Below are 26447 nucleotides of genomic sequence, written 5' to 3' on the forward strand. Positions count from 1 at the left end.
ATTTTTTAGCTTGGGCCAAAAATTGGTGAAATAACCAGAAAGGTTATAAGATTTACACACAACTAGAGCTGTTAAAAGCCAATGAAATTTTAATTGACTTCTTGGAATCAAATTGGTCAAAAGATGAATTTTCTAATGCCACTTCTATGTATGTTTCTATCTTTTTAAAACACGAGTTATAATGACAGTCATATCTTAGCCAACTGGTGATAATAATTTTTGGTTTTTAAATTTTTTTCTATTTATAAAAAAAAAAATTCTATAACTCTCAATAAAAATATATAAAATGTGGTAAATATTTACAATAGTGGTTAGGACTTTTACGTTATGATAATCATTTCATGGCTTCTTAATGTAACACCTGAGCCAAAAAATTATTTAATTAAAAAGCATATTAGCAAGCTTCTACAAGGATATATTAAACAGGAATTATTTATATATAATTCTGAAGTACTCTATAAGAATGTATCTAATAAGATACAACGAATTTTCAATATTTTATCTTTATTAGGTATTTTAAAACAGTAGACCCGGAACTTCAGTCCTTTAAAAAAAAGGGTTATATATAAAGATACATCAAGGAATGAAGACTGTTTAAAAGCATTATTTAATATATATCAGAGTATAAGCTTGGCTTTTGAACTTTAATAAAACCTATATAATTGCTATAATTTAAAAATCTCAATCTCTACATTTTATGTAATTTTTACAATTTTACCCTTTAAATCTTGTATTAATTCAACTTTTTTACCTTTCGTGTTTTCAAAAAAAATTTTCCGTAAATTGAATAAACAATCTATTTGAAAATCAAAACAATAAAAAAAACAATAATATTTATATACCCTAATGATATAATACAAAACCCTATTTAATACCCATATATATTCATCCATTCACAGTTTAAAGATGGATTCTGAAAGAAAAGCATTCCAAGAGATTGGAAATATCGTCAGCATCAGGGAACTCTCTAATAATACCCCTACTACTAAAAATAACAAGCTCCCCATTTCCTCATTAAAAAAAGCAAATGCTACCTCGATCCCTACAATCCATAATCCAAAATCATCAATAAATATCAATACAAATACATTCATTACACCAAGACATTCATTAACTGTAGCTAAATCAGACGATACTTTAAAATTAGGTATCCAAAGACAAAGGCAAAAGCAAAAGCAAAATTCTAATAAATCTTCCTTAAACGTATACCCTATCAAAAATTCATTATCACCCTCATCCTTATCAATTCCTTCATTAACATCTAGTTCATCCAATCCAATTATATCAAATGGTACTACTACACTTCAATTATCACCAATTCAATCATATAAAAGAAATAATTCTCAAGGAAAAAAAGTTGGCGGTGATGGTTCAATGTCTAAATTAAGAGCCCAATTGCCACACGGATTGTTATCTCCTAATAGAGACAAGTTGAATAAAGAAAGAAGTCTATTATCGAGTAAAGAGGGAGAAGTAAGTTTACTATCCAGTAGAGAATCTATTAAAGATAAACATCTTATAACTGCTATTAGCGGTGGTAACGTGAATAAAAAAAGAGGGACTTCAATAGCAACCAACACCAATCACATACCTAGCATAAGAAGAGAGAAATTGCAAAGTGGTAAGAAAAATTTATTTGATCAATTGACAAGAGAAAATAGTCTTGACGAGGGAAAAGAGAATGAGAATGTTAAACAAATTGGTAAAGAAAGTATTAATATGATAAAGAAAAAAGTTTTATTTGATTTGAAAAAAGATACCCAATCAAATATACACTTTGATAATATCAACACACAATTGATACTGACAGAATTACAAAATATACGACTTGATAACAAAACTATAAAGGAACAAAACCGACTTTTAAAAGAGCAAAACCTTCAACTACAGGAGAGACAACTTCGGATCTATGAGTTGTTATTGAAACAAGATGAGATGATACGATCTTTGAAGAACGAATCGAGCAAAGACAAATGAATGCATATGAAAAAAACAAAATAAAACAAAACACAACTAAACGAAAAGAGTAGATTAATTAAGTAGAACTTCACAACAAAAAGGTAGCTTTTGATGTAAATAATATTGTATTATATAATTATAATCTATAGCACCAAATAGAAGGAGCCCTAATAAATAATCTATATATTTCAAGATCATTCACTACTAAACGCGGCCGATAGAAAAAAAAACTATATATATAAAGAGAACAGAGAGAAATTAAAGAAAACTTGAAAGATATTTTTCCAAAATAATAAAAACCATAAACAACTCAGGGCGAAACAAATTTAAATTATTACTAACCAGTAGGTTAAATGATTTAAAAAAAACGTATAAAGAATTTATTAAATGATGACAACTATATCAAGTTGCTTGAACCATAGAGACTTTCTTCTCTTCGTATGTGAGCACACGATTTCTCAAGACTACAACGGTATCTGATATAAATTCTTTAAGTGTATTTCCTTAAACTTGTACTATAAAATTTTGTATATATATATATATATATAACGATTAATCTATACTATGCTATATGGTATTGTATTACACTATACCAAACCTTGATATGCTTTTCTTGCCCAACCACAATCCCTAACGTACTTATTTCTTTTAGTGGACCATTAACTGGATCGTCGTATGCCTTTACCAAATCTATATCATTCAAAGCTGGTTTTGAAATACAAATGTAATTACCATCGGGCATCACACATCTTAGTTGAGAACTGGGAAATTGACAAGGACAATCCTTAGATGATTTGACACATGCAAGTGTATCTGGACATAAATAACCATCACACTCGTTGTTTAAGAAATCCTCTTCATAAGATATTTCTCTTTGTTGTTGTTGTTGTTGCTGCTGTTGCTGCTGTTGATGACCAAAGAAAAAAGCATGTGTTAATGTGGTCATGGCTAGACCATATAACACCTTTTGGAATTGCATGATAATTTTTTTTTCTCTTGTTGATGATTCGACTGCTATTACAAATAAAACTAAACAATTTTATAGCTTTTCAATGCATAACACGTGTCCAATATAATACTTCTTAACGAACTTGGGCGGCTAAGAAGATAGCTCTAACAAGATGCCATAATTCTATCATTTCTCAACTATTACTAAATCAACACGAAGTTTACCACCATACAAAATCCGGCTAATAATATTCGCACATGCATCTGGCACGTGACTGAATTATTTATCGCCATCCCCCCATGTTTCAAGAAAATTTATTTCTTCCCCCCCCCACATTTACTAATTTTATTTCCGTGGAAATTAAAAAATAAATTACCTAAATAGGAACGATAAGAACATTGTGAAATTTTGTATTTTTTTTTTTATTCTATAATCCCCGTCCAAAATTTTAAATTTCAGTTTGGAGCTCAAGATTGAAAATTTCAACTCAATTGGACATTAGGAATTGGGAATTAGGAATTAGGAATTAAGGATCAAGGGTCAAGGATCGGGAATCGAAGCTCAAGGAAAAACAGATTGATTTATTGTAAAAAGATTCGAAATGCGGGATGAATGCAAAGCCACGATTTTAAGACATATTTTTTTATCTTGCTCTTGTACTTTATAATTCTTTTTTTTTCTTGATACAGCCCCTTTTATTTATTATTAACTAAAAACCTCATTTCAATTAGGTTCAAATTTTCTCGAATCTACAAAAAAGAAAAAAAGAAAAAGTGAAAAAAAGATAACAATAAAAAAGGTTACAAATATATTTTTAATTCAATCTATCAAGACTTTCCCCACACATCTAATCCAATCATGAATATTGTCAAACTACAAAGAAAGTTCCCTATCTTATCCCAAGAAGATTTGTATGGGACCATTGAAAAATTCAGAGCCATTGATATCAATGATAATGGCTGGATTGAAAAACAACAAGCTTTAGAAGCTGTTTCAAAATCAGGAGATGCTACTTATGATGAAGCAAGAGAAACTTTGAAGAAAGTTAATGTCGACGCTTCTGGCCGTGTTGAATTGGATGATTATGTGGAATTGATTGCTAAATTGAAGGAAAACTCCACTGCTGATAATACTCCAGCTCCTCCACAAACTTCTTTTAAAAGCACTGCTCCATCTAATCCAGACCCTGTTTCACCTCATCATCATCAAACGGGGTTACAACATAAGGGGACCGGTTCCAATGCCAAGATTATTGTTGCTGGTTCTCAATCAGGTACCACTCATACCATTAATGAAGAAGAAAGAACAGAATTCACTAAACATATTAATAGTGTCCTAGCTGGTGATCCAGATGTTGGACATTTATTACCTTTCCCTACAGACACTTTCCAATTGTTCGATGAATGTAGAGATGGGTTAGTTCTTTCGAAATTAATTAACGATTCCGTACCAGATACTATTGATACAAGAGTGTTAAATAAATCCAAGAATGGTAAAAGATTAAATAATTTCCAAGCTAGTGAAAATTCCAATATCGTCATCAATTCTGCTAAAGCTATTGGTTGTGTTGTTGTTAATGTTCATTCAGAAGATATTATTGAAGGTAGAGAACATTTAATCTTAGGTTTAATTTGGCAAATCATTAGAAGGGGTTTATTGAGTAAAATCGATATTAAATTACACCCTGAATTATATCGTCTGTTAGAAGACGATGAAACTTTAGAACAATTCTTAAGATTACCTCCAGAACAAATCTTATTGAGATGGTTCAATTATCATTTGAAAAATGCTAAATGGGAAAGAAGAGTCACCAATTTCTCTAAGGATGTTGCAGATGGTGAGAATTATACAATCTTATTGAATCAATTGGCACCAGAATTATGTTCAAGAGCTCCTTTACAAATCAATGACAAATTAGAAAGAGCCGAACAAGTCTTACAAAATTCAGAAAAATTAGGTTGTAGAAAATATTTGACTCCAAGTGCTATGGTAGCCGGTAATCCAAAATTGAATTTAGCCTTCGTAGCTCATTTGTTTAATACTCATCCAGGTTTAGATCCAATTGATGAAAATGAAGAAATCCCAGAAATTGAAGAATTCGATGCTGAAGGGGAAAGAGAAGCAAGAGTCTTTACCTTGTGGTTAAATTCCTTGGATGTAGATCCTCCAATTGTTTCTTTATTCGAAGATTTGAAAGATGGGCTGGTATTATTACAAGCTTATGAAAAAGTTATGCCTGGTGTCACTGATGAAAAACATATTAATAAAAAGAAGAATGCCGATGGCGAAGTTCCAAGATTTAAAGCTTTGGAAAATACAAATTATGCTGTGGCTTTAGGGAAATCTCAAGGGTTTTCCTTGGTTGGTATTGAAGGTTCAGATATCGTAGATGGTAACAGATTATTAATATTAGGTTTAGTCTGGCAATTGATGAGAAAGAATATTAATTTGACCATGCAAAAATTATCTTCAAGTGGTCTAGATATGAATGATTCACAAATATTGAAATGGGCACAAGACCAAGTCGCAAAAGGTGGCAAATCTTCTACAGTTAGATCATTCAAAGATGAATCTTTATCAAACGGTATTTTCTTATTGGATGTCTTGCATGGTATTGCTCCAGGTTATGTCAATTATGATTTAGTGGAACCTGGTAATACTGATGAAGAAAGATACGCAAATGCAAGACTAGCCATTTCTATTGCAAGAAAATTGGGTGCACTGATCTGGTTGGTACCAGAAGATATCAACGAAGTTCGTTCAAGATTAATATTAACTTTCATTGCTTCATTAATGGCCTTGAATAGAAAATAATCATGCTAACGCTTGCTATCGTTTGAAAAAAATAATAAAATGTTATAGCATAGACTTATTTTGTCTATCTTTGATCTACATCTGATCTTATCATGTTTTTTTAAGGAATTATAACACTACTTAATAATTACATTAATAATACATTGAAAAAACAAGTAATAATACTTAACTTACTTTGTGATAATACTTCGTACATTTTTTTGAAATTCTTTATAATGTTTTTTTATACTACTTTGATGTCTCTCTATATTACGTATTTACATATGCAGTACTTGAAGATAAAAATGAGATAAATATAGTCAAAATTTTTGCAGAAGTATGTATATTTTTTCCCTATTTTTTATATGCGAATGTATATATGTATATGCATGTGTTTATGAATGAGTTCAAGAATGTGATATCATGAATTTGAATAAATGATTTTCCAAATTAATCCCACAAATAGTTCATGACTCTTTGCCAGACCATTCTTGCTAATCTTCTACCAACCATTTTCCCCAATAGAGGTAGAACCACCCAATTTAACACAGTATGCAATTGATCTAATGATTCCTCCCATTGTAATTCTGCTTCTTTTAATTTCTGTTGTAAGGATAATTTTCTTTCTTGCTCTACAAGATCTTCAGGATACTCATCCTCATCACCTTCCTCCTCTTCCTCATTTTCCTCTTCACTCTGGTCCTCTTGATTTTCCTGGTAATAGATATTTTCATTAGAAATTCGGTCATTATCTATTGAAGTAGAAGTACTATTATTTGATCTAGCAGTAGTAATGGTTCTATTACTATCTGAAGAATCAACATTTTTTAAAAATGAATAAATATTATTATCTATATTTGAACGGGAGTCCTTACCGTTATTCGACAAGAAACGTTTTTCAAATTCATCAACTTTTTCAATAATATTACGGTTCATAGTGATTAACACTTATTTCCTGATAGTAGCTTCACAGCAACTTTGGTATTCAAATGATTAATTTCTAGGTATATAGGTATCACTTATAAAATCATATATTTTTTATTTTCTTACAAAGTGGCTTTTCTTAAACGAAATTGAAAGTTTCAACAAAATTCGGCTTTAGATTATAAGTCCAATTACGGTAATATGGCCGAGATTCATTTGATGGGAAAAAAAATAAGAAACTTTTTATTTCACTATCATGAAAAACTGAAAAAAAAAAGCATATTAATTTGTTATATATTTTTCCATGGCAACATAAACCAATCTTCTGCCAAAATATGATATTATTTACCATCAGTTAAGCTTGATATATGCTCATCAATTCAGATTTCAAATTCTCATACCCTTAATTTAATGCCTATACTATTGACATGTCCAATAAATTTCTCAATTTGACCTATAGAAATCCCATGTGATTAGAGTACAGATTAATCATTTAGCATTGCTGTCACTCACTCTTTAGCAATCTCTTATCTAGCTTACCCTAGAATCTATCTCAGCTAACGACCCGTTATCATAACATCTGGGTAAACACCAATTTAATTCCCCATGTGCTTTTAAAATATTATTTTGCATCTTATATCCGTGAATGCATTATAATCGGCCGATATAAATTGCAACTTCGGCCGAGTAGTTACAGAAAAAGGAAACTATTTTAATTTTAAAACGGGCGGAAATTTCAGATGGAAAATTCCAAGAATTTCAACAATTCAAAATATCCGATTTGTAAACCAATTTCACATGCGATGGCCACCCATTAAATTAAGCATATGTCTTAATGTATATATATATATTTTTTGATTTTGAGTCTGAGTCTGAGTCTAAGTTTGAATTTGATTTTTATTTTTTTCTGTTAACTATCATTTAATTTATTTGGATATTTTTTTTATAAGTATACTCCAAATCTATTCAACAATCGTATCTCTAAATTTCTTTTTTGTGTATGCCAGTCAAACAACAACAACAAGTTTTAAGAAAACAATTAACAGCTATAATTTATACAAATAGCGTTCAACATATCAAATTAAATCAAAAAAGTAAGATGGAATTTTTCAATAGTTTATGAAATCACAATCAAATATCCAAACTTTGACAGATTTACAGTCAAAAGTCATGGACGATATTAGTATCAGTGGTACAATGGATAATTCTATGGCATTCAACGAAATAAATCAATGGCATTTCCATAATGCAAACGCTTCTACTATAAAAACACCCACTGTTTTGATTCATGGCTATGCAGCTTCTTCTATGGCGTACTATAAGACTTTTAGATATTTAACAGGATCTATCAAAGATTTATATACTATTGATTTACCTGGGTTTGGATTATCTGCATCTCCTAAAATTATCATCAATGATCATAATAGGAAAAAATCACAATTCGATATCAAATTAATTGATTCTAAGGATTCAAATAATAATAAATTTTCCATATCTAAGAAGAATTTAAAATTACTTGAAAACGGGAATATTGAAGATAAAGCTTTTATTTCTGCATTTGATGATTATTACATCGATAGAATAGAAAAATGGAGAAAATTTAATAATTTAGGGAAGATTAATGTTATTGGTCATTCGTTTGGTGGTTATATTTCATTTAAATATGCCATTAAATATCCAGATTCTATTGAAAATTTATGTTTGGTTTCACCATTTGGTATGGAAAGTAACGTTTATTCTATTAATAATTATGATGATTGGAAAGAAAAGTTTTCAAATCCATCGTCAACTAGAACTAGCAGTGTTTCTAGCCTTGGAAGTAGCAATAGTATTCTCAATGATAGTGGTACAAAGATTTTCAAGACAAATTCTGACACAGATACCCAATTAGAATTAGATTTAGTAGACCCAACTTCTAAATATTATTTTAGAGAGAAAGTAGTCCCTGGTGTTTTATTTAACAATCAATTCAACGTTTTAAAATGTATGGGCCCATTGGGTTCTAAATTAACTTGGAGTTTTATTTCGAGAAGATATGAACATATTGCTTCAGAAGCATATCAAAATTTTTTATTTAAATTATTTGCTACTGTACCAAATGTTACAATTAATAATTTCTCAAATATGTTTACAAGAAATTTATTGGCTAAAGATCCAATCATGGATTCAATTAATAAATTACAATCTAAAAAATTATTATTATTTTATGGGGAAAATGATTGGATGAATAAAGAAGCTGGATTTTTAATGGCAGAAAAATTAAATATTCTTAAGGGAGATTCAAAATATGCTAATTGGATCGAAGTGCCAAATTCAGGCCATAATTTGATATTAGATGATCCAAAATTCTTTTCAAAAAACTTGATTGATTTTTTATCTAGCTAATATCCTTATCATACTATATTCCGTCATTTATATACACTTATACATTCATACACACGCATCTATACTATTCATATTTTAAGATATTCACATTTTAAAGTCAAATTATGTCTTTTTTTACACTCTAGACTATTTAATTTTCTTAGATAAAATTTCCGATACTGATGATATAAAATGAGATTAAGAAAATTTAAAAAGTATTTTAAGGATTTCCTTAAAAATATAGCAAAAATACATTCTTCATAAAGCATACAATCAAACAAAAATAATACAAAATTGTCTGTTGCACTATTGTATTATTCCTCTCTTTTTTTTTATTTGCTTAGAAATCACTTTCCATCCAATAAACTTTTACCTAAATGAATGGGTAATAAGTTTGATTCATTTTTTGGTAAAAAAAATAAATTGTTTAAAGATAAATAAAATAAATAAAATATTTTATTAAAAAACTCAATAATGGTAGTAGATGATACACTTAAGCCAATTGATATAAACCAATTAGTAGATAAAGTCTCTGAAGCTATTAAGATATGGGAAAAAGGTGTTGACAAAGAAAAAAATGGATCTATGACAGATGCTATCAGATATTATAGACAGGCTTTAAAGATAGATTCAAATGTAGAAAGAAATTATAGAGAAAAATTACATGAAGAATTTGAAGAACACAAACGATTAAATGAATTAAAAAATTTAAAATTAAATGATACAAATGATAAGGAAAATATAGAGACAAATGATAATCATGAAGACACTAAGGAATTAGAGTTACCATGCTGGATTTTAGATATGTTACCTGATTATCTTTTATCACATATTGTAAAACAAGTTGTACTGTTATCAGGTCAATCATGGTTAAATTTATCATTAAGTTGTAAAAAATTCAATGAATTATGCTTTCATGATACTTTACCTTATAAAACATTTGCCAATCTAATTTATCCTAAACAAAATTATTCTTTTGGATCCGTTGATAAAGATTATGCAGAAGAGTTTAATAGGAAAGAAGTTTGGACGGAAGAACCTATTCAAATGCTAAAGGATAGGCCATATATCAAATTTAACGGATTATATATAAGTACTGTCAATTATTTAAGACATGGTGCTAATCCTGAAGGTTCATCTTCATTATTAAATCCGATTATGATGATCACATATTATCGATATTTTAGATTCTATCCAGATGGGTTGTGTCTTAGACTTTTAACTACAGATGAGCCCAAGACGGTAGTTAAAAATTTTGAACTAGGCAACGCACATCCAAAATGTGAGGTATGTGATTGGAGCTTTTCATTGGGGGACAAGAAAGGTATTCTAACTGTAATGAGAGAAGGGGGTAGGTATCAATTCCGAGAATATTTCACTATTCGAAACCATGGGAAAAAAAGATTCCACAAATTTAAATGGATTGAATCCCTAGTTCTTGACGGTGAACATGATCCAGTCAATTGTGACATTAGTAAAGAGAAACCTTTTTTCTTTTCCCGAGTAAAATCCTACGAGAAATACACTTTTTAATACAATTGACTATACCAACTAGCTCACTCTTTCGTCTCGTTACATACACTTTTATCACCACTGTATTGTTAAATGTGTAAGCAAGAACTAGTATATTATTATTTTCTGACGCTACCATTTGTGACGTTCCCGGTTTTTCTTTCGGCACATTCTGGCTTTCTTACTTTAGGGGTCATTCCAGCATGGTCTTTAGAGGTCCGCTAATTTGATAAAATTTCAATGAAAGTTTCAATACTTTGTAGGCGAATAATAATTCTAAACGAGTATATTTTTATATACTCAAGTTTCTCCAATTGGAATTAAATAGAAACGTTAAATAAAGAAAATAACTGTCAATACAGTAATACTTTTTTTTTTTAATTTTTTGCTTTGCAGAGTTTGCCTATTTTTTGTCTATTAAAGGCTTAATCAGTTTAAATATTCTTCCCAGAGAAAAACAGGGTTTTTCAATCAATATATATATATATATATATATATAAATAAAAGATATTCAGCAACAAAGAAAGATATAAAAAAAATCGTATTTATTTTTTGTATCTGAGAGGTTTTCAGTCGTAGAGATAATATGAAAAGGTTTAATGTGTCGTATGTGGAAGTTACGAAGAATAATGAGACCTTAGCTGCTTATTTCCATCAATTTGGTAAAGATGACTTATTGAATCCACAATCGTACAGCTCGATTAGTTCAAATATCGTTAGCTCTAAAGTATTCCACAAATTAATTATGGAATTTGTACTGACCAAAGTGGTTCCTACACAGGGGAATAAAGTCACCAAAGTTAGTTTGGACATGATAGATGGGTTTGATTGTTATTACACTACGTCTAATAAAGGACTCGTTTACATTTGTTTTACAAGATTAGACGTACCCAAGATACTGCCAATACGGCTACTGTGTGATCTAAAAAATGGTGATGAGTATGATGCTGCACTAGACAACACAACAGATTCTAAACTAAACGATAATATAGAGTCTATTTTGAATGAATTCCATAGTGAATTATTATCCATTAGAGATGAAAATAACCAAAACAACACATCATCACATCAAACTGCAAAGAATGCGGAGGAAGATTTACAACAAATCATTACGATAATGAACGATAATATAGATAAGTTTTTACAAAGACAAGAACGAATATCATTATTAGTTGACAAGACATCTAAATTAAATAATAGTTCGAATGTTTTTAAACAAAGAGCCAACAAAGTTAAAAGACAAATGTGGTACAATAAATTCAAAAGTTGGGCTTCCCTATTGCTAATAGTTACAATTCTAGTCTTTGTCATTGGTATATTTTTGTATAAGTCTTGATAAAGATAAAACTTAAAAAATATATTCTTATTCATATGCGAACCTGCATCAATTTTATGGTATTTCTATTTTAGTAATGCTTTTTTTGGTGAAAGGTGATGCAAAGTGTCAACACATTGGTCATATTTTTTTTTTCAGATTTTTTTTTATTTGTTTCATTTTTTCTTATAGTTTTGTTTCTACGGTCTCTATATATGTTCTATTTAAGAGAACTTCATTATTATTCCTATCAGTTTGATAATGAAATATCTATTTAGAAGAAATACTAACCACCATTTAAATATGCCTATGATTTATTTGTTTTCATAATAAATGTTCTATCATACAATATACTATAAAATATTCATCCGCTCCAAAGTTCAAGTTATATTATATTAGATAGATGAATATAATACTCATGTATTTATCAGTCTCTATTATGTAATTGAAGACAAAATATAACCATACCCCAATATTTATACAAACAGCTGTAAAAAGTTTACAGTTAATATCATTCTACAAAAAATGTAAGTCCCATATTTTTTTTTTCGTTAAGTACTCTCTTTTACGTCATCTGCTGTAGTAGCAGGCGTTGTTGTGACAGTTTCTTCAGAAACTGATTCTGTAATTGTTGTTGTCTCACCTTCTTTAACAGGATCTTCTGACATTAGAACATCACCATCTTTATCAGCATTTACCGTAGTTGGATTAACAATTGATTCAGTAGTAGTTGGGTTAACTGAAGAAACTTCAGTCTGATTGGTGACATTTGGAGATTGTAGTACCGTACTATCAGAGTTAGCAGAACTACTAATTGGTAAATTTTGTGCAGTAGTAGGTTCAGTTGGTGGTATACTATTTGAAATGAGTTGTTGGTTGGGACTAACTCCAAGAACGTTTGTGGATTGACTTGTTTGAACTTCTGGGAATATTTGTACTTGGGTTGGCTCTGTGCTCATTGGCGTACTTCTATTTGATTGAAAATTAGGAATAGAATTATCAGTACGTTGCTTTTTGGAAGACTGATCAGCGCCTTCCTCATTTATATCATAATCATCATTTTCTTCATCATCACTTGATCCACTATCTTTATCCTTTCTTTTATCACTAGAGCTTGTGCCATGTAATCGCTTATATTCTTTCTTTAATAAGAGAGCATTCTGATATTCTTGCAACCTTTCACTAACGATACCCTTTAGACCAGGATGGCCAATGGCATCTAAGGCATTTAAAATATCATCTGGGTTACATGTTTTTCTGTATTGATCTTTTGCTATTTCTCTTGCAAATAATAATAAATGATTTACAAATACAGTAGAACTTCTCTGTAATGCTAAACCTGCATCTTTGCTAACTAAAATTTTATTGGAATTTTCTTCAACAATATTATCATTATTGATGTCTGCATCATCACCTATTTCATTATCATTCAAATCTTCTGATATTTGCTCAGCAGTTGAGCTAAAAGTAGACTTAGCAATATTGACTACTGAACTTCTAGGAAATAGCAAATCTTGAATAGTGATATTTTCTTGTTCTTTGACATATGATGTGGTAGGATAATTCCCTTGAGCATCCTTTCTCCAACCTTTTGGTGGCATTTTTCTTAATGAAAACTTTGGCAAAATAATATAAATATCTAATTTAGTGATGCTACGTTCAATAAATAATACAATTAGAATCCAATATTGAACTTGAAACAATATTAGTACATTTATTTTTTTACTTTTTTCAATATTGGATTTCTCTAAATAACAAAAAAATTCGATGTGCTTTTTAATTTTTCATTAAATAAGTACATCGCGCTTTGAAGAAAAGCAATGAAAAAGAATTAATTTTAAAGATGCATTTGTACAAATAGAAACACTATATGCTATAGGTTTATTTTATTTTTAAGTGTCCCGATAGTTTACAAATGCTAGATAACTTTTTTCATCATAGTTTTTACAATTTTTTTTAATTTTTTTTATTTTATTTTAAATTTTAACTATCATAGATATGGCTTTATTATCTATAAGAATTTATAAAATTAAACTTAAGCAAAGGTTATTAGGACTTAATATCGTTACTATAAAATTAATTTGTTAGATTAGCTAGAAGCATTCTTATTAGTTTTCTTAAACATTTTTTGATTATTTTTGTTGAAAGGCACGTGATCGCATCGAATTTTCACAAAAGTCAACAAATGTAAATAGTGAAAAAAAAAAAGTTTCAGAAAAATCTGATTCTACTGAACGATGAGCATAATTTATCTAAAACATTTTTCTTTTATAAAACTTATCTCTTGAACTAGTCAAAAAAATTTGGTAACAAAAAAAGTATTCACTACAAATGTTAAAAGCAGTAACATCCATCAAGAATAAACTGATAAGCTTGAAAAATTTGAACTCTAAAATCTCACCTGATGATTACAATATTATAAAAGAAGGCCGTGCTGAGATCTTGTTTCCAAAAGAGGAAACTGTCTTTTATAATCCAATTCAACAATTTAACAGAGATTTGAGTGTTACATGTATCAAAGCATGGAATAATTTGTATGGTCCAAAGGCTAAGAATAATAGAAAAACAGTTATCAAGCCATCTCATAAACGTGCTAACGAGGATTCCGATTCGGATGACCAAACATCTATTAAGCATAGAAAGCTAGAAGATGGCTCAGTTCAGGTCGAAACTTTTGTTCACCGCAAACCATATCTTAAAATTCTAGAAGCTCTTTCAGCAACAGGTTTACGTGCTATCAGATATGCTAAAGAAATTCCCAACGTTAAAGAAATTGTTGCAAATGATTTACTACCCGAAGCTGTTGAATCTATTAGAAGAAATGCACAATATAATAATGTTTTAGACATAGTTAAACCAAATCAAGATGACGCCAATGTCTTAATGTACCGTAATAAGGCTCAAAATAAGAAGTACCATATTATAGATTTAGATCCATACGGAACTGTTACACCATTTGTCGATGCAGCTTTTCAAAATATCGAAGATGATGGTTTAATGCTTGTTACTTGCACTGACTTATCAGTTTTAGCTGGTAATGGCTATCCAGAAAAATGTTTTGCATTATATGGTGGTGTTAATATGATAAGCCATGAAGCTACACATGAAAGTGCTTTAAGATTAGTGTTAAACTTATTAGGGCAAACTGCTGCAAAATACAAGAAAAGCATCGAGCCATTATTATCACTAAGTATTGATTTTTATGTTCGTGTTTTTATTAAAGTTAAAACATCACCTATTAAAGTCAAAGATTTACAATCCAATACCATGATCACTTACCATTGTTCTAATTGTGGTTCCTTTGCCAATCAACCATTAGGTCGTAAGAGTGAAAAAGTTGGTAAGAAGTCTAGTAAACCTTATGTTAAATTTGCTCCAGCTTCCGGACCTCCTGTAAACGAAAAATGTCAATTTTGTGATGGCACCTTCCATTTAGCTGGCCCAATGTATGCTGGTTCATTACACAATGATGAATTTGTTAAAGAAGTTTTACGTATTAATAAAGAAGAACATTCTAAGAAAAAGGAATTTGAGGGAGTATACGGCACCACCAAAAGAATCGAAGGTATGGTAACTCTTGCCGCTCAAGAATTAAAAGATGCACCATTTTATTTCAGCCCTAATAATGTTTCCTCTATTATTAAATTGCAAGTCCCACCATTAAAGAGAATTGTTGCTGGTTTAGGTTCATTAGGTTACCAGTCTTCGTTATCTCATGCTAAACATTCATGCTTGAAGACTAATGCTCCATGGGAAGCCATTTGGTACGTTATGAGAGAGAGCCAAAAAATTGATTTCCCAGATATTGATATGAACAAAAAATTATCTAAAATGAATAAAAATACCGCTGGATATAAGATTTTAAGTAAAATGAATGAATGGTTACCAAAAGAAGAAGATAGCATTGCCAAAGAAAATAAGAATGCAGATGAAAAACCTAAGAAGGATTACGGTGAAATAGATTACTCTAGAAAGAATAATTCTTTTGATATCACAAAATTATCGTTTGAACCCAACGAGCAAAGTAACAAAGTAGAAGGATTAAGACATTTGAAAATGGTCAGATACCAAGAAAATCCAACCAAGAATTGGGGTCCAAAGGCTCGTCCAAATTCTTCATAGCAGTAGCATTTTAATTTATATTAATATTATTTTCTTTCAATATTTTTTTATTGAACAACACATCTCATTTTATTGTTGTTCTTTAAAATTTACAAATATATGTATTACTATTTTACATTTTTTTACCATGCAGTTTTCTATTATTTAATTTTTAGAATTCGACGGACTTTCGTTATAAATTAATTAGGGGTTTCTCTTATTGCATTTGATAATTTAATATTTTACTTTTGGGATGTTAAGTTACCACATCATATTTTATATTATATTTTTAATTATATTTATTTTTAAAAAGATAAAGAAATATTTGTAAAAAAACAAAATAAAGTTCTAAATAAAAGTAGGAAGTCCAAATTAAAAGTTGTAATGAGAAATAAAGAAAAAGGGAAATTTATTGTTAATTGAGGGATGTTATGTTAGTAAAGACCAAAAAAATTTCTTTTTTAAAGTTAATAGAACAATAATATGAATATGTATATGTTTTTTTATAAGAAAAATCTAATGAACCTTGATCGATGTAAAAATTCTTTTTACGAAGAACATATTACACATGAAACTCACTGCACCTGTAATTAAACAAGAAACAACGCAAATTAAAGAGGAATAGCCCATGTAAAGTAATATGCTTACAAAGCCAGTAAACTTAAATCTTGTGAAAGCAATTGAATATAAGAAGATATAAAAGGCACAGCCCAATCCACCTGCAACAAAACTTCTCCATTGCCATCTCCAATTTTCCAAGCATAATGAGTGATAAACGACAATAATAGAAACTAACACACTTGTGAATATCATTAAAATGAATGATACCAATAGAAAACCAAACATATAGAATATCTTGTTGTACCATAAACTTGAATAAATAAAATATAATTCAACAGCGATAGCACCAAATGGAACAATACCTGACAATAAAACAACTGGAATACTTCTCATATACCATGGCTGGATTGGAATTTCTCTAGGAATTTCATTAACTGTGGTAGGGTTATCATTCCAATTACATTTTTTAAATGCTACAAAGGAACCTAAGAAACTTAAAGGAACCGAGACAAGTAGCCACAAACAAATCATTAAAATGATAGTGCTTGCTGGAATGGTGCCGGAAGAATGGACCCCAAGTAAAAAGAAATTTAAAAAGATAATCAATAATAACATGGAACCTGGGACTAATAATGGAGTTAAAATCATATTTGCCTTCCAATATGGACCGTGGAAAAATTTATAAACACCCATTGAAGTATAAGAACCCACAAATCCAAAAATAGCATATAATACAAACATGCATGTAGGTAAAGCACCTCTATAACTTGGTGACATAAACCCTAATGCAGCAACAGTTAGACAACATAAAATCATTAAAAATAATTGAACACCAGAACCCACATAAATAGATAGAACCATGGCTTTACGTGGCATACGGAAAACATCACCATGGGTTAATTTCCAGCCAGAATCTTCAGTAAAGGAGTTATCCAAATTCAAATCAGTGTAACGAGAAATATCTTTTTTCAAAGCACGTAATAGAGCATGAATAACAATGGTCGATAATAATACAACTACAATTGTAAAATTAATCAAGGAAAACCATTGAATAGAAGGATCGTAAGTATGTAAATATTTATCCCACCTTGTTGCCCAAGCAGTTTCAGATTTAATAAAATCAACAGAATAAGTAAATAATACTTGATTTTCAGCATTTTCATTCAAATGCAATTGATTACCAGTTGGTGTGCAAGATTCAAAATCATCACGTTTTATAGAAATAGGATCCACTGTGACACCAACAACACGGTAATTATTATTGCCACGATCATGATATTCTATGTGAATATTAAAATGGTTAGCGAAATATTCTACTTCTTCTGCAGTTATTAAACCAGCTGGCACATTTTTAGCTTCACGTTTTTTATAAGCTTTAACAGCTTCATTGACTAATTTGGAAACACCTGGGATGGTAACTTTACTACCACCTGACATATGTTCAACGGAAACTGATCCCAATGGGAAACCAGAACTGTAAAATATTGATTCAGTTTTAGAGTCATAAATCTTTCTAGCAGAAGGTAAGCCATCAATCAACCAATTATAGAAAAATCCATTCTTAATCAACTTGTTAATAAACTTAGCATCATCTGCTGGGATAGTAGTTTTACACAATGGTACACATTCTTTTGGTTCCAGCATGTAAAGTTCAAAAGGTGAATTATATATTCTATCACCAAATAATACAGAACCTAAGGATTCAGATTTCCTTTCGACTTTTTCAGGTCTACAGAAGTGAAATTTATCATAATAATAATCATACGAGTATAAGAAATGTTCTTTATCATTAGCCACACTTTGCCCATTTTCATCAGTATGCTCAAAATACATAGAAGGCGTCAAACGGTTAACCTCCAATTCAATAGGGTCCCCAGGATGATACGTGTTGGCTGAAATACCCGGAATATAAAAGGCATTTGAAAATATTATATGAAAAGATATCAAACACAAAATTGAAGTCAACAACGAATTCATCTTAAATACAGCTTTATGAATAATTGTAGATTTAGTTCAATTCTTTAAATTATTGCTTATTGTCTTGCTTTGCTTTGTTTTTTTCCTTCAGAGCTCCTATTTATAAAACCTATTGTCCAACGTGTGTTCACTTAATAGAAAAATTGAACAAAACTTGTATTATTATTGTTATTATTACGTATTGAAGTTCTAATTGGAAGGCCAATAACAGAGCTTTTAAATGTTTAGAGAAAAAAGAACATTAACAACCAACAAATTTGAACAACAATTGAACAAATATCTGTAAACAAAAGTTCCTTAAGGTTACTTTAACCTACTTGCCTCTCAATTCGTGTAGCTTTTACCCCTTACATCGAGTTTGCCGAATAGGAATATTTCATTGAAAAAAAAAAGGACTCCGAAATTGCAGGAATTCGCGTGATGTCACGTGCTCTATAAAAATAGTTTAACAAACAAGAAAGTATTATGTGTAATGTAAGTTGTTAAACCTTTTTTAAGTATACGAAACAATAAGTGTAATCCGATTATATCCAGTTCTGGTAACCAAATCTATGTTTAGTACACCATTCTACCCCATGCTCCATATATTCCTCTCTTGTAATTCTAGCCTTTCTATAACTATCGGTATCAGAAAATTGAGCCATGGCTTTCCAACCAAATAATTCTGCATCAATCTTGGGAATATATACATGTGTAGTCCAATCAGTTGGTAATTGTCTTTGTAATTCAGAGGTTAATCTCTTGGAAAAATTTGGGAGATTGAAATTACCACCAATGCAAACTATATTATTAACCATTAATGGCCTAATTACTTCTGGTAACATTGATAGACTTTCTATAATAGTTTCAATGATCCCTGGCTTCAATATTCTTGAAATTTCAGGATGAAATATTGTTTCAGTAACAGAAAATAATTCGTCTTTCAATGTAATTAATTGGGCATTATCGGGTAATTTTGTCTTGGAATTATCTTTAATATATCCCATAAATGTAGTATGGAAATCTGGCAAAACATATTCAACGGCAGTTTTATTTTTCAATTTAAAACTTTCTGCATAGGATTTTGGTGCTACAAATAAACATTTTTCTTTAATATTATTAACTAATATGGTTTCATCAGTAACATTATAATGTCTAAAGGATAAAGTCTCTTTTAATAGTCCAGTTAAAAACCGTCCGCCAATATCCATTTTCTTTATAGCTTTATAATATGGGATGCCTTTAATAACTGGTATAATCCAAGTACAATTAAACCCAGAATCTATAATCAGTTGAAAATCTTTATATTCCGCTGTTTTCGTAACGGAAGGTTCTTCACTTGAAATATATGTATTCAAATCATTAGTGACTAGTTGTTCTTGAAATTTAGCATTATTATCATCGTCATCGTCATCAGCTTTCCCAGAGATCGAGATAACGTCTTTTGTTAGATCTGCAAATGGTATAAACCCTGCCACGGGAGATTTATAAATACTACCATAATTGTATTCTTCAAAAATAATATGATCGATATTTCTACTAAATTCAGGTAAAGAGAGACATGTTTCACTAATCACTAAATGTTTTTTTGATGTATCTTCTAATTGAAATCCATCAAACTCTTCTGGGTTATAAAAACAATAATCCCATATGGCACTCTCTAGTTCCCATGAAGTCAACTGGCCTAATTCATAAGGTCTCCGGAAATTAACAGATGAAATATCTTTGATACCTTTAATTTGATTGCTTAAGTAGACAGTATTATATTTATCTTTTGCAATTGCATTTATAGCTCTAAATGGGATGCGTGAATTCGAAACTCCAAATTTGATCTCATAAGAACCATTATCAATTACAATTGGTAGATCATCCATTGAATATATTAATAGTCGTTTGATTGATTTAATTATGAGATTAATTTAGGGATTTTTGTTTATCTTTTTTTTAAATTAAAATCATTATCATTTTCCTTACGTTTGCATTATTTTTTTTTTCGCAATGAGCTTTGCGACAAGAATTTAATAATTAAATAAAAAAAAAAATTATTACTTCAATAGAAGGATAATAGTAGTATATAAATTTACAGTTTCAGCTACTTTGGTAATGCGAACTATTCTAATCAGATGAATATTAATTGAATATATAAAAAAAATTGTTGAAATAAACACGCCAGAGAGCACAACTAGAATATGAATTACAGCTAAAATACAAGAGTGGTGAGCTACTACATATTATAATGATGTATTCAAAAGATTAATGACTATATATGATCGATCCAATTTTAAAACCCTCTAATGTAAATCATTTTATTACGATTTGCTCTTAGTGTGGGATATTTCTGAAACAATATTCTATAAGAAGAAAAAAGCACAGATTAAAAAGTACAAATAAAACAGTACAAATAAAAAAAATACAGATAAAAAGATAAATACAAATATAAAAACACTAATAAAAAAAATAATTACAAATGTAGAAATACAAATCAAAAGTATAAATTAAAAAATACGAACTCTACATCTTTTAAAAGTCAATTGATGAGCCTATAATTTCTCATCTAAATTAACTTACTTATTTTAGTAAAACTCTAATTTTATTACATTGTTTGACCGCGAAATTAAAAAGAACGCGTTCTCGAAAATTTTTTTTTCAAGTCTAATACTTTACAATTTAGGTAATGCAAATGGGATTGTAAGAAGTATTTGAAATATTTAGTCAAACTAGGAAAGAAATAAACTAAAGTTTACAAAAAAAAAAAAAAGAGTAGAATATCAGATCAAAGTAAGTTGTTCCAAGATATATATATATATATATATATANNNNTATATATATATATATATATATGTCTATCTATACATGCACGGTTATTATTATTGATTAGATTTCGAATTTGATTAAAACAACCAAGCTATAAAATACAGTGATACCCCGTAAACACATATATACCTATTTCGAAAAAATACAAGTGATTTGAAATATAAAGATACACAGACAGAGAGCCAAGATCCCGTATGTCAACAATAACATTATCCAGCACATTGTCAGCAGCTTCTATAGTTAGTACTTATATTCCAAATGACAGTAATTCAGCAACTCCTAGTAGTAGTAGTAGTATTATTGCAACAGATAGTAGGGGATGTGTTCAATGCGATGATTCTTTAACGTGCCCTGAGTGTGGTGACGATGAATATTGTGCCATCACATCATTAACATGCTCGGCATGTCCTGTTACATATTGTGCTAAACGAGTTACTGGGACTAATTCTACGAGCAATTCTACCAACTCTACAAGTACCTCAAAAAACTCAAAGGATAATAAATCGTCACATTTAAATGCGATAATTGGTGGTTCATTAGGTGGAGGATTATTTTTTTTATTTTGTTTATTGATAATGTTAGTTTATATATTCTATTGGAGACCAAGAATGCGGAAAAAGAGAGATCGTGAAAAGGCATTATTAGAGTCTATGGGGTTCGAATATGATGGTAAGGATAATATATTCATGGATGATATAGCTATCATTGGATCTGACGAAGATGATGATGATGAGGACGAAGACGAGGATGAGGACGAGGACGAAGAGGTAGATGAAGCAAATGGACTAATTACTAAACTGGATGGAACTGAATTCGATACAGTAGATATGGGTAGTAATACCGAAGTATTAACAATGAATGATATTACAACAGATCAAAATTCCATTTTACCAAGATTGAAAAATATTAATAGAACTCAATATGAATTTAGACCTCCAATAATACACACTGTAGCAGGTATGAAACAACCTAATTATCTAATGGTCAACGGTAATAGAGGCAGTATGTCAACAATAAATACCAAGGCATCTTCGAACGTATTACCTATCGGGTATGTTCCAGGTGTTACTATCAGCCATTCTGGGTCATATCGACTACGCAAGAATGCGGCAAGAGCTGATGGGCCAGGAAATGGTAATTATGATATCATGTCACATATTACCCTCGGGTCATCTATATTTGAAGATATTGACGCTACCACACAAAATGACAACAAGAGCAATACAAATAATAATAATAGTAATAATAACAATGGTAACTTGGATATCGTTGATATGAATATTGATATTGATAACGCAAAAGATCAAGAAACCTCCAAGGAAAATGTTGAAGATAAAGAGACGAATAGACTAACCACTGCAATCAAAGCGAAGCCAAGATTAGTACAAATATCTGAAGAAGAAGAAGGTGGAGAAGAAAAAGGAGGTAGCAATGACTCTTTAGAGGAAAAAGTCGGCAGTGGTGCTGTAGAACAAGAAGAATTGAAAAGCACACGGGGTAGAAGCACAATCCAGGAAGATGACGAGGGAAGCTTTATATTAGAATTTGGCGTTGATGATTCCATTATTAATGGTGTAAGCGATAACACCAAACAAGGATAAAAGTTGGATCCACTTGTACGCATAATTTGCCAGGTGAATACCAAGCATATAATCGATGTCCTTATATATTGTGTTTACCCCACCGAAATTGTATAATTCCATAGACTTGTATTCCATATATATGTAACTTAGAATCTTGTAATCCTTATTCAATACGATCTACGATTCAGCACGATCTATGATCCAACTCGATCTCTACCCCTCCTCAACCGGTAATAAAATTCACGACGAAACAAGACATGTTAAATAGGACTTTGTCTCACCACTACTCCTCCGCCGAAACATCATAACACCGTTGCTGTCATAGCGACGGATAAAGCTATTGGTCACCCGGTCAGACGGGAATAAACTCTAAGATACAAGATATCTACACGTTGGACCCAAAGATATAGGATATAATCCATAACCTACAAAAGAAACGGCAGGTGGTGTGCCAGCGCGGTCCTATACTGTCGTACAATGTGACACCGTTGCCTTGTGAAACATACCCTATTTCATACCAGCACGGGTAGCCTAGTTTAGCCTATTGTATCGCCTACTGTATCCTACTGTATGTCCTACTGTATGTCCTACTGTATAGCCTGCTGTATACCTACAGTACTCATCGATACTGTACGTTCGCAACTTCGTTGTTTCAAACAGTATGACAATCTCATGCTATTAAAACTAATCATGATACTATGCTCACGTCTATACTATTATAAAGCTAATGTGCTGTTAATGCTAATACCACTCCCAACTATTCTGTCAATACTTTCGGGGTTATAATCTGTATGCTCTTGCCGTATAAGTCCGCCCGTATAGTGGCCACTAATTATTTAATTATCAATTTCCGTTTTTTGTTTGTGCCCGAAAATTGAAATTTTCACACGCAAAACACGTCATGGGTTATTGAAAAAGCAATGAGTCTAATTGTAACCATTTGGAAATTTCAAATTTCAAATTTCGATTCTTTTTTTCTTTCTTTTTCGATCCATCCTCATAATCCAGTTTCTAAGTAATAGTTTCAATTGATGTCAATTCGTTTCAAAGATGAATTAAATCTCGTTCTGCATATATAAATAACTGTTTGTACCCTCACTTTGCATATTCTTTGTCTCCCTGTTATAAAGTTTTATTTACTCTTTTCTCCGTCCCTTCTCCCCCTATCATATCTTGAGGTTTACTGTTTAGTTAAATTCTTTTTTTGACTACTTCAATCTCTCTCTATCTCTCTTGAAACTTTTGATATTTTCCTCATATCAAGGAACCTAAACTTTCACCCAAAACCTTAACTTCAAATAACCATGACTCAAATAGATAAATTTACTGACGTTGATAAATTAGCTGTCTCCACTATTCGATTATTGGCTGTGGATCAAGTTGCCTCTGCCAACTCTGGTCATCCAGGGGCTCCATTAGGTATGGCTCCAGCCGCTCATGTTCTTTTCACCCAAATGAGAATGAATCCAAAGAACCCAGACTGGATCAATAGAGATAGATTTGTCTTATCTAATGGTCACGCTGTAGCTTTATTATACTCCATGCTACATTTATCTGGTTACAACTATTCCATTGAAGATTTAAAGCAATTTAGACATTTGAACTCAAAGACCCCAGGTCATCCAGAATTTGAATTGGAAGGTGTTGAAGTCACCACTGGTCCATTGGGTCAAGGTATCTCTAGTGCTGTTGGTTTAGCTATTGCTCAAGCTAACTTGGCTGCTACCTACAACAAGCCAGATTTTGTATTATCAGACAATTACACTTACGTTTTCTTAGGTGATGGTTGTTTGGAAGAAGGTATTTCTTCAGAAGCTTCCTCTTTGGCTGGTCATTTAAGATTGGGTAATTTGATTGCTATCTATGATGACAACAAGATTACTATCGATGGTGCCACCAACGTTTCTTTTGAAGAAGATGTAGCAAAGAGATATGAAGCTTACGGTTGGGAAGTCTTATACGTCGAAAATGGTAACGAAGATTTAAATGGTATTTACAATGCTATTCAACAAGCTAAATTATCTAAAGATAAGCCAACTTTAATTAAAATGTCCACCACCATTGGGTTCGGTTCCTTAGCTGCCGGCTCTCATGCTGTCCACGGTTCTCCATTGAAACCAGATGATATCAAACAATTAAGAACCAAATTCGGTTTCGATCCGAACACTTCATTCACTGTCCCACAAGAAGTTTATGACTTATATCAAAGAAAGGTTGTAACTCCAGGTCAACAAGCTGAAGATGATTGGAATAAATTATTTGCATCCTATGAAAAGAAATACCCAGATTACGCTGCCTGTCTATCAAGAAGATTGAGAGGTGAATTACCAGAGGGTTGGGAATCTAAATTGCCAACTTACACGCCAGCTGATTCTGCCATTGCTACAAGAAAAACTTCCGAAATCGCTTTAGACGCTATTCATTCTATTCCTGAAGTCCTTGGTGGTTCTGCCGATTTAACTCCTTCTAACTTAACTAGATGGAAGGAAGCTGTTGATTTCCAACCACCTTCTACTGGTTTGGGTGACTACTCTGGTAAATATATTAGATTCGGTGTTAGAGAACATGCTATGGGTGCTATCATAAACGGTATTTCTGCTTATGGTGCTAACTACAAGCCATATGCCGGTACTTTCTTAAACTTCGTCTCTTACGCTGCTGGTGCCCTTAGATTATCTGCTTTGTCAGGTCATCCGGTCATTTGGGTCGCAACTCACGATTCTATCGGTGTTGGTGAAGATGGTCCAACCCATCAACCTATTGAAACTTTAGCCCACTTTAGAGCTTTGCCAAACGTCCATGTTTGGAGACCAGCCGATGGTAATGAAACATCTGCCGCTTACAAGGTTGCTTTATCTTCTAAAACTTCACCATCCATCTTGGCTTTATCTAGACAAAACTTACCACAATTAGAAGGTTCTTCCATTGAAAAGGCTTCTAAGGGTGGTTACATCTTAAACGATGTATCAAACCCAGATATTATCTTCGTCGCTACTGGTTCTGAAGTTTCTTTGGCTGTTGAAACCTCTAAGCAATTAGCTGCTAAAAACATTAAGGCTCGTGTTGTCTCCATGCCAGATATGTTAACTTTCGACAGACAACCAGAAGATTATAGATTATCTGTCTTACCAGACAGTGTTCCAATTTTATCTGTTGAAGTATTGACTACCTTCGGTTGGGGTAAATATGCTCATCAATCTTTTGGTTTAGATAGATTCGGTGCCTCTGGTCCAGCTCCATCTGTTTTTAAGAAATTCGAATTTGTTCCAGAAGGTCTTGCTTCAAGAGCTGAAAAGACTATTGCCTTTTACAAGGGTAAGGAAGTCATCTCTCCATTAAGAAAGCCTTTTTAAATAATTCATTTCTTAAATATTTGTAAATCAATAACGTCTTTTTTTAATTTAATAATGACATGAAATGAAACGAAAGAAAAATTCTAAATCTAAATTTAAATTTTTGGAATGAAACTCCTTCAACAAACATACATCAATTATAACCCCCCTCTTCCTTAATATATCACAATTAATCTTATTTAAACTACCTAGCTCAAATAAATAATATTGTTTTATATATATATATATATATATTAATACTAGTTTTACTAATATTTCTGCAT

General features: G+C 31.0%; 13 protein-coding genes across 13 annotated transcripts; 8 read left to right on the top strand and 5 right to left on the bottom strand.

Annotated features, from left to right (window-relative positions):
* Positions 1-906: 906 nt before the first annotated feature.
* On the top strand, positions 907-1977 carry FIN1 (Fin1p; the record flags this gene model as incomplete). The annotated part of the gene is made up of 1 exon (XM_004181894.1): positions 907-1977. The coding sequence occupies one exon, from the start codon at positions 907-909 to the stop codon at positions 1975-1977; it is 1071 nt and encodes a 356-aa protein (XP_004181942.1).
* Positions 1978-2521: 544 nt separating this feature from the next.
* On the bottom strand, positions 2522-2938 carry LCL2 (Lcl2p; the record flags this gene model as incomplete). The annotated part of the gene is made up of 1 exon (XM_004181895.1): positions 2522-2938. The coding sequence occupies one exon, from the start codon at positions 2936-2938 to the stop codon at positions 2522-2524; it is 417 nt and encodes a 138-aa protein (XP_004181943.1).
* An 828-nt stretch (positions 2939-3766) lies between these two features.
* Positions 3767-5722, top strand: SAC6 (fimbrin; the record flags this gene model as incomplete). The annotated part of the gene is made up of 1 exon (XM_004181896.1): positions 3767-5722. One exon carries the CDS (start codon positions 3767-3769, stop codon positions 5720-5722), a length of 1956 nt encoding a protein of 651 aa, XP_004181944.1.
* A 429-nt stretch (positions 5723-6151) lies between these two features.
* Positions 6152-6637, bottom strand: MIM2 (Mim2p; the record flags this gene model as incomplete). The annotated part of the gene is made up of 1 exon (XM_004181897.1): positions 6152-6637. One exon carries the CDS (start codon positions 6635-6637, stop codon positions 6152-6154), a length of 486 nt encoding a protein of 161 aa, XP_004181945.1.
* Positions 6638-7744: 1107 nt separating this feature from the next.
* On the top strand, positions 7745-9010 carry ECM18 (alpha/beta hydrolase family protein; the record flags this gene model as incomplete). Its single annotated transcript, XM_004181898.1, has 1 exon — positions 7745-9010. The coding sequence occupies one exon, from the start codon at positions 7745-7747 to the stop codon at positions 9008-9010; it is 1266 nt and encodes a 421-aa protein (XP_004181946.1).
* Positions 9011-9463: 453 nt separating this feature from the next.
* Positions 9464-10522, top strand: HRT3 (SCF ubiquitin ligase complex subunit HRT3; the record flags this gene model as incomplete). The annotated part of the gene is made up of 1 exon (XM_004181899.1): positions 9464-10522. The coding sequence occupies one exon, from the start codon at positions 9464-9466 to the stop codon at positions 10520-10522; it is 1059 nt and encodes a 352-aa protein (XP_004181947.1).
* Positions 10523-11087: 565 nt separating this feature from the next.
* NYV1 (Nyv1p) lies at positions 11088-11837 on the top strand (the record flags this gene model as incomplete). Its single annotated transcript, XM_004181900.1, has 1 exon — positions 11088-11837. One exon carries the CDS (start codon positions 11088-11090, stop codon positions 11835-11837), a length of 750 nt encoding a protein of 249 aa, XP_004181948.1.
* A 530-nt stretch (positions 11838-12367) lies between these two features.
* Positions 12368-13417, bottom strand: DPB4 (DNA polymerase epsilon noncatalytic subunit; the record flags this gene model as incomplete). The annotated part of the gene is made up of 1 exon (XM_004181901.1): positions 12368-13417. One exon carries the CDS (start codon positions 13415-13417, stop codon positions 12368-12370), a length of 1050 nt encoding a protein of 349 aa, XP_004181949.1.
* Positions 13418-14147: 730 nt separating this feature from the next.
* TRM1 (tRNA (guanine26-N2)-dimethyltransferase) lies at positions 14148-15938 on the top strand (the record flags this gene model as incomplete). The annotated part of the gene is made up of 1 exon (XM_004181902.1): positions 14148-15938. One exon carries the CDS (start codon positions 14148-14150, stop codon positions 15936-15938), a length of 1791 nt encoding a protein of 596 aa, XP_004181950.1.
* A 495-nt stretch (positions 15939-16433) lies between these two features.
* Positions 16434-18455, bottom strand: TBLA0H01450 (transmembrane 9 family protein; the record flags this gene model as incomplete). The annotated part of the gene is made up of 1 exon (XM_004181903.1): positions 16434-18455. One exon carries the CDS (start codon positions 18453-18455, stop codon positions 16434-16436), a length of 2022 nt encoding a protein of 673 aa, XP_004181951.1.
* Positions 18456-18979: 524 nt separating this feature from the next.
* ARP6 (Arp6p) lies at positions 18980-20308 on the bottom strand (the record flags this gene model as incomplete). Its single annotated transcript, XM_004181904.1, has 1 exon — positions 18980-20308. The coding sequence occupies one exon, from the start codon at positions 20306-20308 to the stop codon at positions 18980-18982; it is 1329 nt and encodes a 442-aa protein (XP_004181952.1).
* A 1134-nt stretch (positions 20309-21442) lies between these two features.
* Positions 21443-22849, top strand: OPY2 (Opy2p; the record flags this gene model as incomplete). Its single annotated transcript, XM_004181905.1, has 1 exon — positions 21443-22849. One exon carries the CDS (start codon positions 21443-21445, stop codon positions 22847-22849), a length of 1407 nt encoding a protein of 468 aa, XP_004181953.1.
* A 1286-nt stretch (positions 22850-24135) lies between these two features.
* TKL1 (transketolase TKL1) lies at positions 24136-26184 on the top strand (the record flags this gene model as incomplete). The annotated part of the gene is made up of 1 exon (XM_004181906.1): positions 24136-26184. The coding sequence occupies one exon, from the start codon at positions 24136-24138 to the stop codon at positions 26182-26184; it is 2049 nt and encodes a 682-aa protein (XP_004181954.1).
* Between the last annotated feature and the right edge of the window lie 263 nt (positions 26185-26447).

The sequence above is a fragment of the Henningerozyma blattae genome, chromosome 8 (assembly GCF_000315915.1).
Source record: "Henningerozyma blattae CBS 6284 chromosome 8, complete genome".
NCBI lineage: Eukaryota > Fungi > Ascomycota > Saccharomycetes > Saccharomycetales > Saccharomycetaceae > Henningerozyma > Henningerozyma blattae.